The sequence below is a fragment of the Amia ocellicauda genome, chromosome 17, assembly GCF_036373705.1.
Source record: "Amia ocellicauda isolate fAmiCal2 chromosome 17, fAmiCal2.hap1, whole genome shotgun sequence".
In the NCBI taxonomy this organism is placed as follows: Eukaryota; Metazoa; Chordata; class Actinopteri; order Amiiformes; family Amiidae; genus Amia; species Amia ocellicauda.
In genome coordinates, this window is record NC_089866.1 from 13,149,013 (window position 1) to 13,165,365 (window position 16,353).

At 39.0% G+C, this 16,353-nt stretch overlaps 1 protein-coding gene across 1 annotated transcript in view; it reads left to right on the forward strand.

The window, feature by feature from the left end:
* The window catches only part of myo15aa (myosin XVAa), an 83,139-nt gene that overhangs the window by 24,569 nt on the left and 42,217 nt on the right, over positions 1-16,353 (forward strand). The window contains exons 11-28 of the mRNA XM_066689194.1: positions 114-227; positions 3,124-3,182; positions 3,920-4,043; positions 5,338-5,433; positions 6,348-6,479; positions 6,851-6,976; positions 7,379-7,456; positions 9,750-9,904; positions 10,770-10,815; positions 10,898-11,022; positions 11,878-11,995; positions 12,828-13,003; positions 13,297-13,381; positions 13,579-13,632; positions 13,794-13,875; positions 14,916-15,046; positions 15,315-15,410; positions 16,036-16,271. Of these exons, the coding sequence (XP_066545291.1) occupies positions 114-227; positions 3,124-3,182; positions 3,920-4,043; positions 5,338-5,433; positions 6,348-6,479; positions 6,851-6,976; positions 7,379-7,456; positions 9,750-9,904; positions 10,770-10,815; positions 10,898-11,022; positions 11,878-11,995; positions 12,828-13,003; positions 13,297-13,381; positions 13,579-13,632; positions 13,794-13,875; positions 14,916-15,046; positions 15,315-15,410; positions 16,036-16,271 (2,033 nt within the window). The remainder of the gene's footprint in view (positions 1-113; positions 228-3,123; positions 3,183-3,919; positions 4,044-5,337; positions 5,434-6,347; positions 6,480-6,850; positions 6,977-7,378; positions 7,457-9,749; positions 9,905-10,769; positions 10,816-10,897; positions 11,023-11,877; positions 11,996-12,827; positions 13,004-13,296; positions 13,382-13,578; positions 13,633-13,793; positions 13,876-14,915; positions 15,047-15,314; positions 15,411-16,035; positions 16,272-16,353) is intronic.

The window sequence follows — 16,353 nt, forward strand, 5'->3', positions numbered from 1 at the left end:
CAATTTTTCAGTGGAGAAGTTACACAGCTGTCTTGGTGGGAGTTTTCTCTCTCTCTCTATGGATGTAAAAGGAGCACATACACCCTGTAAAACGTGGCTCTGCTTCCTCACAGACAGACTCCCAGGAAGTGGCCTCTGTGGTGAGCGCCCAAGAGATCCGGGTGGTGGCAGAGCTCCTCCAGATCTCCCCGGAGGGGCTGCAAAAATCCATCACCTTCAAAGTGACGGTAAGGCTGGCTCCCAGCTAGAATCTCTGCCTGACGCCTAATTTAACAGATTTCAGAGACTCTGTTTGTGCTTGACTGTAAAGTGTTCAAAGAGATGCATCTCATAGGCAGCCAGGTGAGACGTCCTCACGTTGAGCTGTTGACTGAATGTGATGTCAGACACCATGGCATTTCGTTGACAAAGTGTTGAATTAAAGTAAGTCATTAGCTCAATTATAATAAGTAAAGCATCAATTTAATCCAGTACCCCCCAAGGACTAGACCTGTGCAATAAATCATCCACAGTTTGCCTACCTCTGTGTTTCTCAGCCAGTGCAATCATTTCAGTGGACCTCCCAGTCCCCCACCCCTGGTGAAAAAATGCATTTGCTTATGTGTAAATACCAGTAATACAACATTATTCATATTATCAGGACATAAAACATTGAATGCAGCAAATTAGTTTTCTTTATGTAGGGCATTTAGATCCTCTCCCACCATTACATATAACCCTAACACCACTGCACATATCTCATCCTCTCCCATTTGCCATCCTAACGGGACGAATGGTGCTGCATTGTGAATAGGCTGTGTCTAGCAGAGTGCAGCAGCTAAGTGGGAATGGTTTAAACCAGCTAATAACAACTATCCATTTTCAAAACCACTTATCCTGGTGAGGGTCACAGGGAAGCCAAAGCCGATCCCAGCAGGCATAGGGCGCAAGGCAGGAATACACCCAGGATGGGACACCAGTCCATCGCTGGGTAACACACAGGGCAATTTAGATAGAGCAATTAACCTAACCTACATGTCTTTGGACGGTTGGAGGAAACCGAAGTGCCCGGAGAATACCCACACAGACACAGGGGGAGAACATGCAAACTCCACACAGACAGGACCTCAAGCCGGGAATCGAACCCGCGACCCTGGAGCTATGAGGCAGCAGCGCTAACCACCACTAATTAATCAGAAAATGTTGCATTTTTTAAAACAGGGTAGTTTATGCAAAGTAGTTTTAAACTTAATTTTAAATTTAAATATCATAATTAAAATATGAATTAATGTCCAAAACAAAAGGTATAAACATTATCACTGAATCCGGATCAATTTGCATTGCATCAGCCCATGAACCACCTGGAGGACCACTTTTTGATTTTCCATTGCGCTCTAAGTGAGCTTCACATTGTCAGCTGATGACACGCAACAATCTACATCGAGCATTTCAGAACCCATGTTGAGTTGTGTTGGAGCTTGCAATGGTTGAGTTTTATCATCTGAGCAAACTGTGAGGAGCCCTCTTGTTCTGGCGCTGTCCCAGACCTCGCCACTGTTAGCAGTGTAGTATATGACATTTGCTCTGCCGTCCGTCTGAAACTTGAAACAAATTCAACAACTGATACATTTCAATTTGTCCAGTGAACAACAGCAACAATGGGGCCAAACAAAACCTCAAATGATGCATATAAGCTTTGAGTCCCCGGGATTGAATAACAAGCAGAGCTAATTATAGCAGGCTGCGGTGCTATGGTAACGGCTGTAATCCAATCAGGGGCTATCCTGGGCTTGTGGGACATTAACACCAAAGTAGGGGCTGTTGCCAGGAGGCTGTATGATTACATCACAGTGACATAGTGGCCTGCACCACACAGCTCCACACAGCCACTAGCCTCTCCATAGGTGTGGGGCTGTGATTTTGTGGCATCATTTAGCTTGTCAGCACTGGGAGAGTGCTCAGAGGGCAAGGCTTTCCCCACCAAATACTTCTTGTTCACACAGAATGAACATTAATTAAATCATTGCTGTGCCCTTTTGATCATTTAATCATTTCAATCTATGAACACAGTATCAACATGGCTTTAGTGTTACAATCCATCTGTATTTGTCCATGATACCACAATTGTTTCAATTACTACATCAAGCATATAACAAATCTAGCAATAATACATGTACATAATTAGATTTATGGTCGCACATATCCAATCTGTGAAAATGTTCATGCCTACTGGTATTTCAGACTTGGAGAATTATTTTAATAGATTATTTTCACCTCTCCTTTCTTATTATAGGAAAGCTATAATTCAGCAGATTGTGAATGTCCCACTGATGGGTTCAAGAAGCTATAAATCTACGCTCACAAAAGGCAGCTTCTAAGATGCCCCCATTAGAAGGAATTCCTATGACACAATAAACCTGTCCTTTCAATTTTGATCACTTATTTTCCTGGTTGTGTTTACAATACCACATGGGATTGCTGTAAACTGTCGGCCATTGACAAATGGATCAGTTGCATCACACAGTTCATTCCCCTGTTAAATGGTAGGCCAGCTCTGTATGGCAAGCCAAATTGTCATTTAGAGATATCTCAAAAATTCAATTCAAGATATCTTAAATACAATTGCAGATATCTCAAACTAACTCCATTTCAAGATATCTCAAATTGAATTTGAGATATCTCAAATTCAGTTCCAGATATCTTGAAATGGAGTTAGTTTGAGATATGTGCAATTGTATTTAAGATATCTTTAATTGATTTCCTGTCGAATTTGAGGTATCTCAAATTCAATTCAAGATATCTGAAATAGGACAGGAAGTCAATTTGAGATATCTTGAATTGACTTCCTGTGAAAATGTTGTATGTTTTGTATGAACTTCCTGTCTATTTTAAGATACCTGAAATAGGACAGAAAGTCAATTTGAGATATCTTGAATGTAAATACAAGATGGGTTTCATAATGTTTATTAATCACCGCCACATACTTGGCATCTCTTAGCATTTTAACATTTTATAGTATAACAATTAATCATGTTTGTAACTGTTAAGTATAAAAGGTAACTGCTGAGGACAACTATCTTTTTTTCTTTAACGTGGCCATGCAATAACTGAAATAACTGTTTATTATTTTATGTTTCCTTATAGGAAACAATGAGAGAAAAAATATTTACACCTCTGACGGTGGAAAGTGCAGTTGATGCCAGGTAACCTGTTTTGTCTTGATTATCAAAAAGAGTAAAGACTTGTTAATAGGTAGACTTCCAACTGGTTTAAGCAGCTTTTAAACGGTTACAGAACATCCCTTGGTGTCGAACACAAACAAACTATTGCACCATTTTTGTCCACTGTGATGTATATGTTATAGAAATAGCATATTCTACATTATTATGATGGTTTTGATATCCACACACCCTTAACCATACATCAGTTTGGGAATGTGTGAATGTAATTTCCATAAAAATTAGACCCTACTGCAACAATTATGCACATCTTTGGTTCCCATTTAACTATTGCAGCAACGCAAAATCTGACTTTTTGACACCCATATGGAGTTTGCTGTTAGCACACAGGTTCACAGCACCACCACTGACCCACATCCGAGGGGTGTCACTCAGAGAACGGTCCCCAGGCGTGGGAGGAGGGGGGATTTGTACATTCTTAAAAGTCTAGGAGAAACGGTCTCATCTTCACAGAATCAACTGCACAATTAACCCAATTATCGCCATTTCAAAACATGTTATCTGATATTTGTTATACATCCGATTGCTAAACCTAAACGTACACCCACAATATGTTGTAAAGTTAGTCTCCCAGAGTATGTAAGTTCACATATCAAAATAATCCATCTGGTACAGTGGATGGCAATGATTTACAGGGACTGTTCCATAAACCTTTAAGAAGACATCCAGTTAAAAAGAATTGTCTCCTTTCCCATCTCCAGAGATGCAGTTGCCAAGATCTTGTACTCCCTCCTGTTCAGCTGGCTCACAGACCGGATCAACAAACTGGTTTACCCAAGGAATGAAGCCCTGTCTATCTCCATTCTAGACATCTATGGGTTTGAGGTATAAGAGTGTTTACCACATACATCTGTTGAATGGCAGCTATTTGTTATAAGAAACAGTGGACTGATTATCCACTTACATTTATTTATGTTCTGTTGTTTTCCCTTTAGCTGTTAAAATTATCTATCTTATTTGGCCATTATTTTTATACCTCTGCTTGTTTTTTAGCTGTAGTTATAGTTTTGTGTTATTGTTTTTAACTACAAACAAAATATGTGTCATGTTGATCCATCTTACTCCATTTTAACTAACTCATTGATTTATCAGTTTAATCTAGCCATTCCTTGACTGAAACAGTAGAAGCTAGAATTCACTCCACAAGTCATTGACCCACTCTTATTTATATTCTTCAAAGAAAACAAATGTTTTTATTGAGCCATCTCAAGGTCCCCCACTGGGACAAATACCAGATTCTCTCAAATACCAGATTCTGTCTGTCATTGTGTGTCAAGTAACCTGAGTTAATAATGGGCTCCATGCTGAGGAACCTGTTCAGACTGGATACCACAATGACGTTTCCATATGGATTGTGCGTGGGGCTAGAGGCAGCAGTTATTATTCTCTCTTTCACAAACATAATATCCCACCTTCCACTGGCCTTGTATCTAATGACCAACTGAAAAACAACAAGAGAGCTGTGAAGTCATCAATGCTCCTCATTTCCAGAACAGAGGATTAGTATTACTGCCTCCTGAGAATGTTTGATAACTTGTCTCCTTCAGAACTAGAGATAATTAGGATTTTATAATTGGACAAGGTGTTAGTGGCTTCATTATTGGTATTTTAGGAGCGTCTGTCGGCCCAGTTCGATCCAGAGGAGGTAACTCCAACCTGTACCAGATTTACAGCACGTATAAATACATTTTATTTACAGCATTCCTTGATTCCACACTTTGAAAACCACTGCATTTAACGTATACCCTTTAAAAACAAACTGGATGTCAATGAAAAGGCACTTAAACAACTAAAGAATCATCATGTAATATATTATGCCTTATGTTTTGCTCTGTAGGTGGACTTCCTGTTTCCAGTTTCATACATCTTTCATTTTACAACCTTTCACCATCAGTTCTATTCTGTCACATTTTGTCAGTTTAAAAGAATATCAGCCTAGGTTGCTGTCCCCTAAGAACTAAACATGTATTTTATTTACAAGTTATGAATTAAAGTTCGTTAATCAACAGTTGCACCTCTCAGCTGTTAACTTATTTATTGGCTCCTTTCTTACAGAAAACACGCACCAAAAACAAAAAACATACAATAAAAACTTTTATTTTTCTAATTATTTTCACAGGACCTGTCTTTTAACAGCTTTGAACAGCTGTGCATCAATTATGCAAATGAATACCTGCAGTTCTTCTTCAATAAGATAATCTTCAAGGAGGAACAGGTAAGCAATCCCCAGCTGGTCAGTAGAAAAGTTTTTCTTCACTGAGAAACAGGTGTCTGGCATTTGGTATTTGCTCATCAAGAATAATCATATTGATGAAAAAATATGCCTGGTGTAATTTGTGTGCATGGTTTATTAAATGTTTGGAAACTAACTAATAAAGGAATGCATTAATATTTAATGAATTCATTTTATAAACTTACAAATAAACTATGTGCACAAATGAATAAATGTGTGTTAGAATCAATAAGATATGCAAATACATTAGATAGATGTTTATTTTCTTTCCTACTATATCATCTCTAATGTTTTATTTGTGAAGTTCATGCATTTATTTTAAAAATAAATACAATTGGAGGGAGGGAAAAATAGTGATTTAATAAATCCTTAGTGTAATGGGCACTGATATTTTCCTTTATATATCGTCCTCAGTTAATCTCCCAGTATGTTCAGCTGCTATTATGCTTGTGTGCTGTTTGTGTTGTAGACTTGCTTTTTAAAAAGAAGCAGATGGAGTACAAAACATGGAGTCCCCCCTGCCCTAGAATTGCTTAATTGAATCCTTAATTGAACTAGAAATGCAACATGCGATTAGAACAAAAACCAGCATGACAGGGTAGACTACAGGTCCGGTTTGGGAATCCCTGCTCTACATCATTCCAAGGGTATGGTAGTGGAACAAAGTAACATCTGGCGATACCATATTCTGAAAGTAGAAATGCAAATATTGTAATCATTATCAATCCCAAATTTAAAAACAAAGGCACAAAATTGTCAGATGTTTCACATAGAATAAACATAATAGAAAAGCATGCAACCAATTTATGAACTTGAACAATATTACAGTTGTCTCTTTATCTATCTATATATTACTATGTTCATATGATGGTTGTTTTGTTGTTTTTAATTGCAAGGATGAATATATCAGAGAGCAGATTGACTGGAAAGAAATCGCTTTCAGTGACAATCAAGCCTGTATTGACCTGATATCTCAGAAACCCTATGGGATTCTGCGAATACTTGACGACCAGAGCTGTTTCCCTCAGGTTAGTGGGTAATAATTTCAGTACGATTTTCAAAAGCAGCAAAATATGAAGTATGCCAAAGAGAGCTTCTTAAAACCAGATTTATAGGATCGAACATACAGCTTTGAAGAAGGTTTTTGAATGTAAATGTTAGGTATGTAAATCAGGTTCATGAAAATATTTTGTGACGTTTTCTGAAATGTCCAAATATAAAGGAGTTTGGTTTAATCACAGATCTTCAAAAATACCTCTTACTCATGTCTTCTCTCATTTAAATATGTGTTAATGATTTTTCCCCTTCAAATGTCACATGCATATAGTTGTAAAACAACAATTACAACATGTTTATAACATTGTTATAGGCTTTATAATGTAATATCTCTGCTCACCAGGCGACAGACCACACATTCCTGCAGAAGTGTCACTATCACCATGGCAGTAATCCCTTGTACTCAAAGCCAAAGATGCCACTGCCTGAATTCACCATCAAACACTTTGCAGGCAAAGTCAGTTACCAGGTACAGCTGACATACTGTCAGGCTTATAAAGGAAGACAAAGTATTATTATTAGTATTATATCATTACCATTACTGTTATCAATATTATTTTTTCCATATTTATATTTTATCCCGAATACACTGATTTTTCACCTAAAGTTGGTATATAATCTAAATATTGTACGTCACATGTTTACCCCAGGTTCAAAGGTCATAATGTTTGTTAAGGTGCATCTTTCCATTGTTATATTTTTAAGCATTTTTTTATGGGGCACATGATTTCAAATGAAACCCACAACAGTTACAAACTGTTTTGAAATTAAGGGGGAATTAGTGTTATGAGGGGTGCCCATTAATTAGATTTAAACCCACTGACCTACCAATACAAATATATGCATCTACCTCCATTTAATTGAACTGCAGGTCCACAAATTCCTGGACAAGAATTACGATCAGGTTCGTCAAGAAGTCCTGGAGCTATTCATCCAGAGCAAAAACAAGGTAAGAAAATGAATGTTTTAATCAGATAGTCCACATGTCTGTAGTAGAGCCACTATAATGTTTCAGGTTTTTTTAATAGAAAGTCCCTGATGTTTAAATATTGTTTGTTAACAGGTAAGAGACTGTGGCAAAGCAACTAGGCTGCCACACTCTTAACTGACTGCAGGACTGGAGCACTGGCTCCTGGGTGCAGTCTCATTAGTTAATTGACTTGCATGAGAAATGTGTTGAATTCAATGTTGTAACTAGCTGGCCAGTCAACTGATCAGTCTCGTGTGGCGATGTCTCTAGCTTTATTTAAGGCTAGACATGGACATGGAGAGTTACCTTTGGTTTTGAGTATTTTTATGTAATTTCACCAAATTGTATTGTATTCACCATTGTACTAACTCAGGATTATCATGTGCTTAGTATGCAGCTTCAGACTAAACTAGTTTAAATTGCAGTTAACTTTGTTATTTAGATTAGTGCCCATTAGTGTGTACTAATGTGTTGAATTGCAATGCACCCAGTCATTGCTGCTACTCTAACTTTTGCTATAGACTTTCGTTTCTATTTACTAATATTGGTCATGTGTTCATAAAATGCTGTGAATACGTACCTTCCTTATGTGTGTAACATCTTGCAAGTGCAAAGAGAGATGTACCAGAAGTCTGCAAATATAGCTAGAGCATCTCCAGACACCAACATTGATGCAACTATGCATCTGATTAATAAATACAAAATTAACCTGTTGCTGAGTATAATAGAAAACATTTCTGTACTTACTGCAGTCTGCCCAGATTTTTAAACTACAAGTAAACTTCATTTATGGATATCCCTAAATTAAAAATGAATACATACACTATCGCTCAAAAGTTTTAGAACACCCACATTTTTCCAGTATTTATTTAAATTTAAACAGTCCAGTGAATAACCTGAAATGGTACAAAGGTAAGCAGTAAACTGCCAGAAGTTTAGGTTACCAAAAACTGAAAAATAATGTACATTTCAGAGTTATATACTGTGTTACTATACCCTCTTAAGCATTATTTGGCAGTGTTACGCACAGCTCCTGTGCATAGAAGTTACACTGTATTCCTACAATGCGCACATCCTTTGAAAGCTTATTCTCTTGGCTACCAGCATGTTTAATTCTCAAACACATCCGATTTACAGTTTCCGTGTCACCTGCCATCATTATGAGCCCGGTGGGCAAACACACAGTCTGCTCCAGGGGAGGGGTCTCATTCAGACAGTCGCAGATCACTCAGCTTCGATTGGATTTGTTTGCAAATAGGTTTTATTCTGTTCAGAACAACCTAACGACCTGTAAACCTGTAAACAGAGTTTTCCATCTTGACATTTTGAGCTCTCTACGGGTGTGTGTTGCTTCTACCAAAACGTGGATGGTCTTGTTTTGATCAGTAGACTGTCTGGCTCCAGTCTGTCTGGCTCCAGAATCATAATTGTCAATATTTTCTGAGATTTTGTATTCCTACTCAGACCAAGTATTCCCCCACCCCCCCACTTCACAATGCAGGGGGGACGTAAATGCAGGGGGGTATAAAAAACACATTTTTTACATCAGAAAATGCTTCACATTGTTATGGATATCATGGGATTTTGTGTGATACCAAACACTTGGCAAGCAACACAACAGTGCAGAGTACACATGGGATTAAAGAGAAGAACATGGATTTGGTGCCCTTTTAAGGCTACCAGAGGGGTTTGTCAGCTTAAGGGGTTAAATTTTGTTAAAACGATTCCACGATTTTTCATCTCCAATTGTTTATTTGTTTTATGCTTTAATTTCAGAGTACATTGAGACATCTGACCGGTAGAATACATCAATAAATAATTAAATAAACAAATACACATTTAAATAAATAAATACATAAATAGATAGATTTTTGATTGATTAATTTATTGATTTAATATGTTGGTGTGGGATATGCTCCATATTTATCACCATTTATTCCCTCTCTAGTAGTAGTGTCAATGCTGGCTTGTAATAGAATTGCATTAAAAATTGCAATATGATGTGCAATAACACCATTCATTTAGGTTGCAAAAATAAACACATTTGACAAAGAATGTCGCATTGACAACAATTCAATTAACCATGTTTGCTGGAGTGAAAAATATGATTTGCTTCAATAGGGATGACTCTCATTACGTCATGCCAGTGCTTGCACAGTGCACAGTCTGTTTGCAATGTATGATCACATGCATCCTTCTCCATATGCAACAGCTGCTCATACCCTAGGTCTGAGAGGTTTCTGATTGCCTTGTGGTCTGTCGTTCTGCGCAGATGCTGGCAAACCTGTTCTCCAGCCACGCTCAGCTCCTCTCCCAGCAGAAGTCCCTCATGAGTAAGAGTAGCACAGTGACGAGGCGATACCAGCCGCCCACCGTGTCCGCCAAGTTCCAGCAGTCCCTCCTGGAGCTGGTGGAGAAGATGGACAGGTGTGTAAAGAGGAGACCTCCCATTGTTATACGCTAGGAGCAGGTATTCTTGGTGCTTCCAAACTCAGGACTTTGATCCCACCAGTACTTAATTTATCCCAAGGCCCAGTGTAAGTGCAGAACTATCAACAAGTCTGAAATGTTCTGTGTCAGATATTATGAGACAAGGGCTAAAATTTCAATGGTATTTGTGTCAGTGTTTTTGTGTCTTGTGTCTGTGTTGTGTTCATATGAAATAGACCAACTTTGATCGTAAGTGAATGGCTCAAACACAACTCCTGGCAAAGGGGCCCAGAGGAACCTTTTTTACAAGCGATGTTGGCTGAATGCCTTAGTGAAGTGGTGCTTCACTGCACACATGATTGAAAGTCAGGCTCACATCTGTACAGAAAAGGAGACAGTTCTTTTGTTCAGGCTAAATCAGTCCATCAAGCTGAGAGATGCTATATTGATTTCCAGTAGGGCCATTTTGTGCCTTGTAATCTACTTGCTATCATAAGAACAGCAGCCTTTTTTCCTAGTCTTTCTTTTCTTATACCTGATTAAATCAAATATTCAACCCACTTACTAATCTTAGGTTCCAAACATGTCATTTGATGCTGGCCTACAATTGGCTAGCTTGTTGCATCAACACAAAACAAAGAATTGAGTGGGATTTGCTATCCAAGTCTTAATTACTTCAGTAGGCCTTTCCTGAAGACCACTTAAACAGTTATGGATTAGTTTGGATCAAACTGTGTGAAAGTGGCAATGCTGCCTACCTTCTTTTGTGCACAACCTTCCTTCACGTGCCTCTTCTATGATAGAGTCTGCAATTACAGAGTTTAGAATCTACAGAATTAAATCACAGTCTTGTTTCTTCTAGGTGCAACCCTTTCTTCGTACGCTGCATTAAGCCAAACAATAAAAAGGTAATGAACTTCTGCTCCTTAGCATGCCTTGTTGCAAAGCTTTGTAAAATATGGCCTCAACAGTGTGGTCTCTTTCCTTCAGGAGCCTGCCCTGTTTGAGGCGGATTTGGTCAGCACCCAGCTGCGTTACTCTGGCATTTTAGAAACCATCCGTATCCGGAAGGAAGGCTATCCTGTCCGAATCCCCTTCAAGACATTCATCAACAGGTGAGAGCACTGGTCCAAATCGACAAACAACCTTGTTAAAGCATTCCTCACTAACATTGTTACAAACGGCAAAGTCTCTAAATCCTTATAAGTATTGATTATGGAGGATTTGCTGACTTTATCATGTTGTGGAGCTTCACTTTTATTAATTGAAAAATATAAAAACAGCTGACTCCCCCTGAAATGTATATACATGTTAACATCCAAGTGATCTGTGAAGAAAAAGCCTCTTTAGATTCAACCAAGTGGTCAAGCATCGTCCCCTATTATTTGTTAACTTCCTAATGTTCTTATCTGAGGATTTATTGCATGCACATAGCTTGTTTATTATTTTTGTTCAGGCAATTACATTTTTTTCTGACCTCCCCATTTGGAATCAGTCCTAACAGTAGAGAGATGTAGATAGATACATACACTCTCTAATGTGCTCTTCCAGGCCATCAGCAGCTCTTTCAGCTGTGAGACCTGTCAGCGCAAGCAGCAGAGTGTCACTGTTGCATGACAAACTGAGGAAACTCTGATAGCTTACTCTCTCCTGGAGGTGTTCAGCAAGTACAATCAACTGTGAAATAGTCAAAATTCTGATGTTTGCCCAACCTGCTCTCTTATCAGAGGTTGCTCTGGAGCTGGAGCTAGTAGTGAATGGATCTAAGGATCTCATCCACGTATTTTTCTTAAAGCATCCTAAGGAATCGCCTTCAACTGCATTGCTGGGTGACTTACTCCAGGCTTTTGACAAATAGCTCAGCGCTTTGCCTAGTAATGAAGCCATTTCATATATGAGAGTTTAGGTTGATGTTTTTGTGGAAGTGTGTGAAGAGACACAGAATGAGATGAGTTCCCTGTGGCTGTCAGGTACAAATCCCTGCTGGGCCTGAAACAGCCCATCCCCCCTGACGGAGAGAACTGTGTCATTGTCCTCAAGAAGCTGTGTCCGGTCAAGAATGGGACTTTCCAAGTAGGAGTCACTAAGGTGAGAGCCTAAACAATTCAGCTTCCCATTTTAGATTTCCCCATTTCTTTTCCCCTGCTTTACACCAGGCAGCATAGGTCATCGTTCTTCAAATCCCATCTTCAAGCGCCACAATCCAACCTCATTTTAAATCTGCAGTAGACCTAGAAAAGGGGATTGGTTATGTGAATAATGAGTTCAGTAAACTAATTAAGAGCTCACATGCACCTCTCTGGCAGTCTAGGACCATATGAGAGAATGCTGTTGTATCACAGATGGCTTACTTTGAAATATAAAGTAGCACTTAAATCTGCCTTCTAGTCTATAGCTGATGTGTTTTGATATGACATTAGGAGTGTAGGCATGCTTATTATATGCACTCTCAGAAGTGTTTGGGGGACATGAAACGTATCTGTTCCTGTGTGTTCTCGAGGCTTCAGAAGACTAACATAAGGGTTAGTAAATTAGTTTATTAATTTGTATCTGTAGGTAGGGTTGCCATCTGAACCTATTATTCCAGAAGAGTGTGAGGCAAGACGGGATTTAAAAACTGCCCTTAAAATGACTTAAATGAACATGTTCAATAAGCATTAATCCCTGTTGCTTACTTAATGCAGGGAAATTCAAAAATATAAAATTGCCTTTTTTTCCATTCTGTTTTTTTATTATTATTTTATTATTATTCTGTTTATGTATTATTCATATTATATTCCTCCATCTGAACAATATCACCCTCATTTCAGGTAAGTCAAACCAATTACAATCACTGTTGATGAGCCAATCAGTGTTACTTCTGTGTGAAAGGACTGCCAGTGCCTCATTGACTGGTGACAGTGTGTTGTCTTGCCCTCAGCTCTTCATGAAGGAGGATCTCTACCAGCTCCTGGAGAGTAAGCGTGACCGGGTTTTGCACGTGGCTGCCCTCACGCTGCAGCGCTACACACGCATGTTCTTTGTCCGTCGGCGCTACCTCTCCATGCGCAGGAAGATCGTCAAACTGCAGGCCCACTCCCGAGGATACCTCACCAGGTACGGATATGTTAGGAGGCAGAAGTTACCCGGCCGGCACTCTAGGTTTTGGTATAGTTGGTTGTAGTTTGGTTGCATTTTGGTTCTGACATTACCCCAACAACACCGTGTCGTTAATGTACTGTTGGTTAAATGTGATGGTTATTGATTTGGGAAAATGTAGCCTAACCCCAGAATAAAAAAAAAAATCTATATACTTGTATAGTTGTATTTCCTAATATCAGTAATTTGTACTTTTTGGTGACCAACTTGTTTTAATTCCCTTAACCTTTTTTCTTTTGTTTTTGGGACAGAAAACGTTATGTGAAAATGAGAAACAGCATGATCAAATTCCGCTCCTTAATCCACATGTATGTAAACCGCAAAAGATACATCAAGGTATGAACTGAATTTACTGATTTGGCATACTGAAGTGGGAGATCACTAACATGTATTAATCTTCTGTTGAAAATCTTATTTTTTATTTAACAGCCCTCAAGTTAGTTTATGCGTTTATTGCAGGGGGACGGGGGTTGGAATTTCATACACATACTTGATTAGTCTTATTTATCTTTCTTTTTTCTTGCATGTTTCAGATGAAGGAGGCTGCTCGCAGAAAAGCAGAGGAGGAAAAGAAACAAATTGAAATGGTAAGCACAGTGCTATATCCACTCAAACTAAAGAATTGAAAGGCCTTTTAAGTCCCTTGTTCTGTTTGTTTAAAAAATGCTTTGAGAGGAAAGCCTTATGGAAGGAGATTGCATGTCTGTCATCTGCTGTCACCTTTAAATATCCCCTGATGTGTCTGCAGGAGCTTACAAGGCGAGAGGTTGTCAATGTCACTCACCTAGTCATTCCGGCAGAGCTGGGGGGGTTACTGCAGGCTGCAGCAGGTCAGTAGCTTTGATTTCTTCCTCATTCATTTTTTTCAATGGAATATTTGCAGTATTTCTTACTCCCTCTGGGATCTTATTTCTACACGCCTTTTGGTAAATCTGCAGCATCTAAACCAGTGATGTGCAACCTAGACTAGTGAGTGAGTCACAATAGTTGCCCTCCTTCACCTCAGTGGGCTGCAATTTTGAAATCTTGCATATGTATTAATTATGACCCCGCCCATTAGTCTAAATACATTGATAAACTTTTCATAATGAATGAAAAAAACAGATTAATAATTTATGTGTTATTAGAAGTGTCATCAACATAATCACATTTATCGCTAAAAAATCAGTTAATGGTCAGATCATTATGCTTTTTATATTGTGCACCACACAACAAAACATTTTACAGGCCACAACAAGGAAGCCAGAAGGCTGCATGTGTTTATGGGCTGCAGGTTGCCTACCACTGATCTAAACAATACAGCTAAACCAATTCAACAGAAAGTGTACTCTGATCTGGCTCCTATCAGACTGTCTTTAAATGAGCCAGATCAGGTGATGCTTCCAAGTTCAAGTTCTTAGCAGTGTTAGTCTCTATCTGGCCTCACATGTCACTTGGTTATCAGGAAGAGCTAGATCCACAAAAATTAACAAAATTTTGGTCAATGGCCATAATGTAAGTATCTATACAAATTGGAAACTGGATTTCTACAGAACTTGGAAGCTAAGCAAACCTTCGTGCTGTTTGTCCGTAAAACAATGGACAGAGAACATTAAAAGATCCTAGAGCACTTTTCACAAAAACAGGACTTAATTAAGACACATAAAAGAGAAAACAGTTATTACATCTGGCCAATATAGAGACCCCACTACTTTAGGATTAAAGTGCCGGGCACTTTTCTTTAAGGGCAGGGTACTAGTGATTATCCACTGCTTTGAGTCAATGGAGAGGAAAATGCAAACAAGTTTCCTTTCAAAGCTGATGCACTCAATATTGGACTTAGAGGAGGACACTCTGTAACACGGGTTCTTGTTATGTTTGTGCCTCTCAGCGGGCAAAGAGTTACATTCCGATTGCCTGGCCCTGGTCCAAGCCCCGAAGATCCAGACAGAATCCCAGCTCACTCTGCCACTGGACATCAACAACTACCCCATATCAAAATACGTTCAGATCCACTTCAGGGTAAGACAGTAAGCCGTCCTTGACCTACGATCCATAATTTGCACTAGATGTGAAGTACTCAGTAAGAAGACGCTATCATTACTGTCTTTGTTGTTCATGATTATTTGTTATTGTATATATAGTTTTTTTACTTTCTTATTTCATATGAGAATCAATTGTGCCTTAGTTATGTCTGTACGGTTCAAATCTCTGAAAATTGTTAACAATTGGGTTAACAACCCTAGATTTTCTTGTAGAACCACACCCACTCCCCTGTAATAATTTGCAGGAGCCTCAGTTTGGGATGCTGACAGCCCCACTAGAGACCCCACTGACACATTTGGATGAGGAACTGAGACAAGAGGCTCTGAATGTCTTCATAATGGTAGGTGGTCCATACAGTGCATAGCAATATCAATGACTACTAAGTGCAAAGTATAGGAATGATAAATATTGTGGGAATTTACATTTTCTTGCAGAAACTGCTTTGTAATAGGAGGGAAGAGTTGCTTTATTTGTTTTTCAAACCTAGTAAACTACTACAAAGCTAAAACTACTTGTAAAACCATGAGTTTGATCGGGACTTTACTGTTGAGAGTAGTACCCTTCATAACATATTGATATGAGATTTGACTTGAAATTAGTTTCTTATCTTAAATATGTGATGTAAATATTTTGTTAAACATATAATATGCAAATTATCCCTGTGGGAGTGAGGTGATTATCTGTGTGCTCTATTTCCTGCCAAAGACATGCTCTGTAGGTTTATTGACTAATCTAAATTGCCCTGTATTGTGTGTGTTAGTAATGCCTATTGTTGAACTGGCTTCCTGTCCAGTGTGTACCCTGCCTTGTCCACTGGTTTAGACTCCAGCCCACAGTGACCCTGTACTTGATTAAGCAGTCATTGAAAATCGATGGATGGATTGATCTTGGAGCCGTCGTTTAGCCAAATTCTTTTTGGAACCCAAGTAGCAATAACTGCAAAATAGATTTTTCTCCATTTCAAGGTTTTGAGATTCATGGGCGACCCTCACCTCAATGGGGCTCAGGAGAACCTGTTTGGGAACTACATCATCCAGAAGGGGCTGTTCACAGCAGGGTTGCGAGACGAGATCCTGTCCCAGGTCGCAAACCAGGTCTGGAAGAACAACAACGCAGTGAACTCTGAGAGAGGCTGGCTGCTGATGGCGGCCTGTCTGAGTGCCTTTGCGCCGTCCGCAAGACTGGAGAAGTACCTCCTGAAGTAAGAGGAGCCTTTCAAACCATCTCTATTCCCAGCAGTCTGTTTGTGTGTTAGAGCAATGATACTCAAACTAGATTCTGTA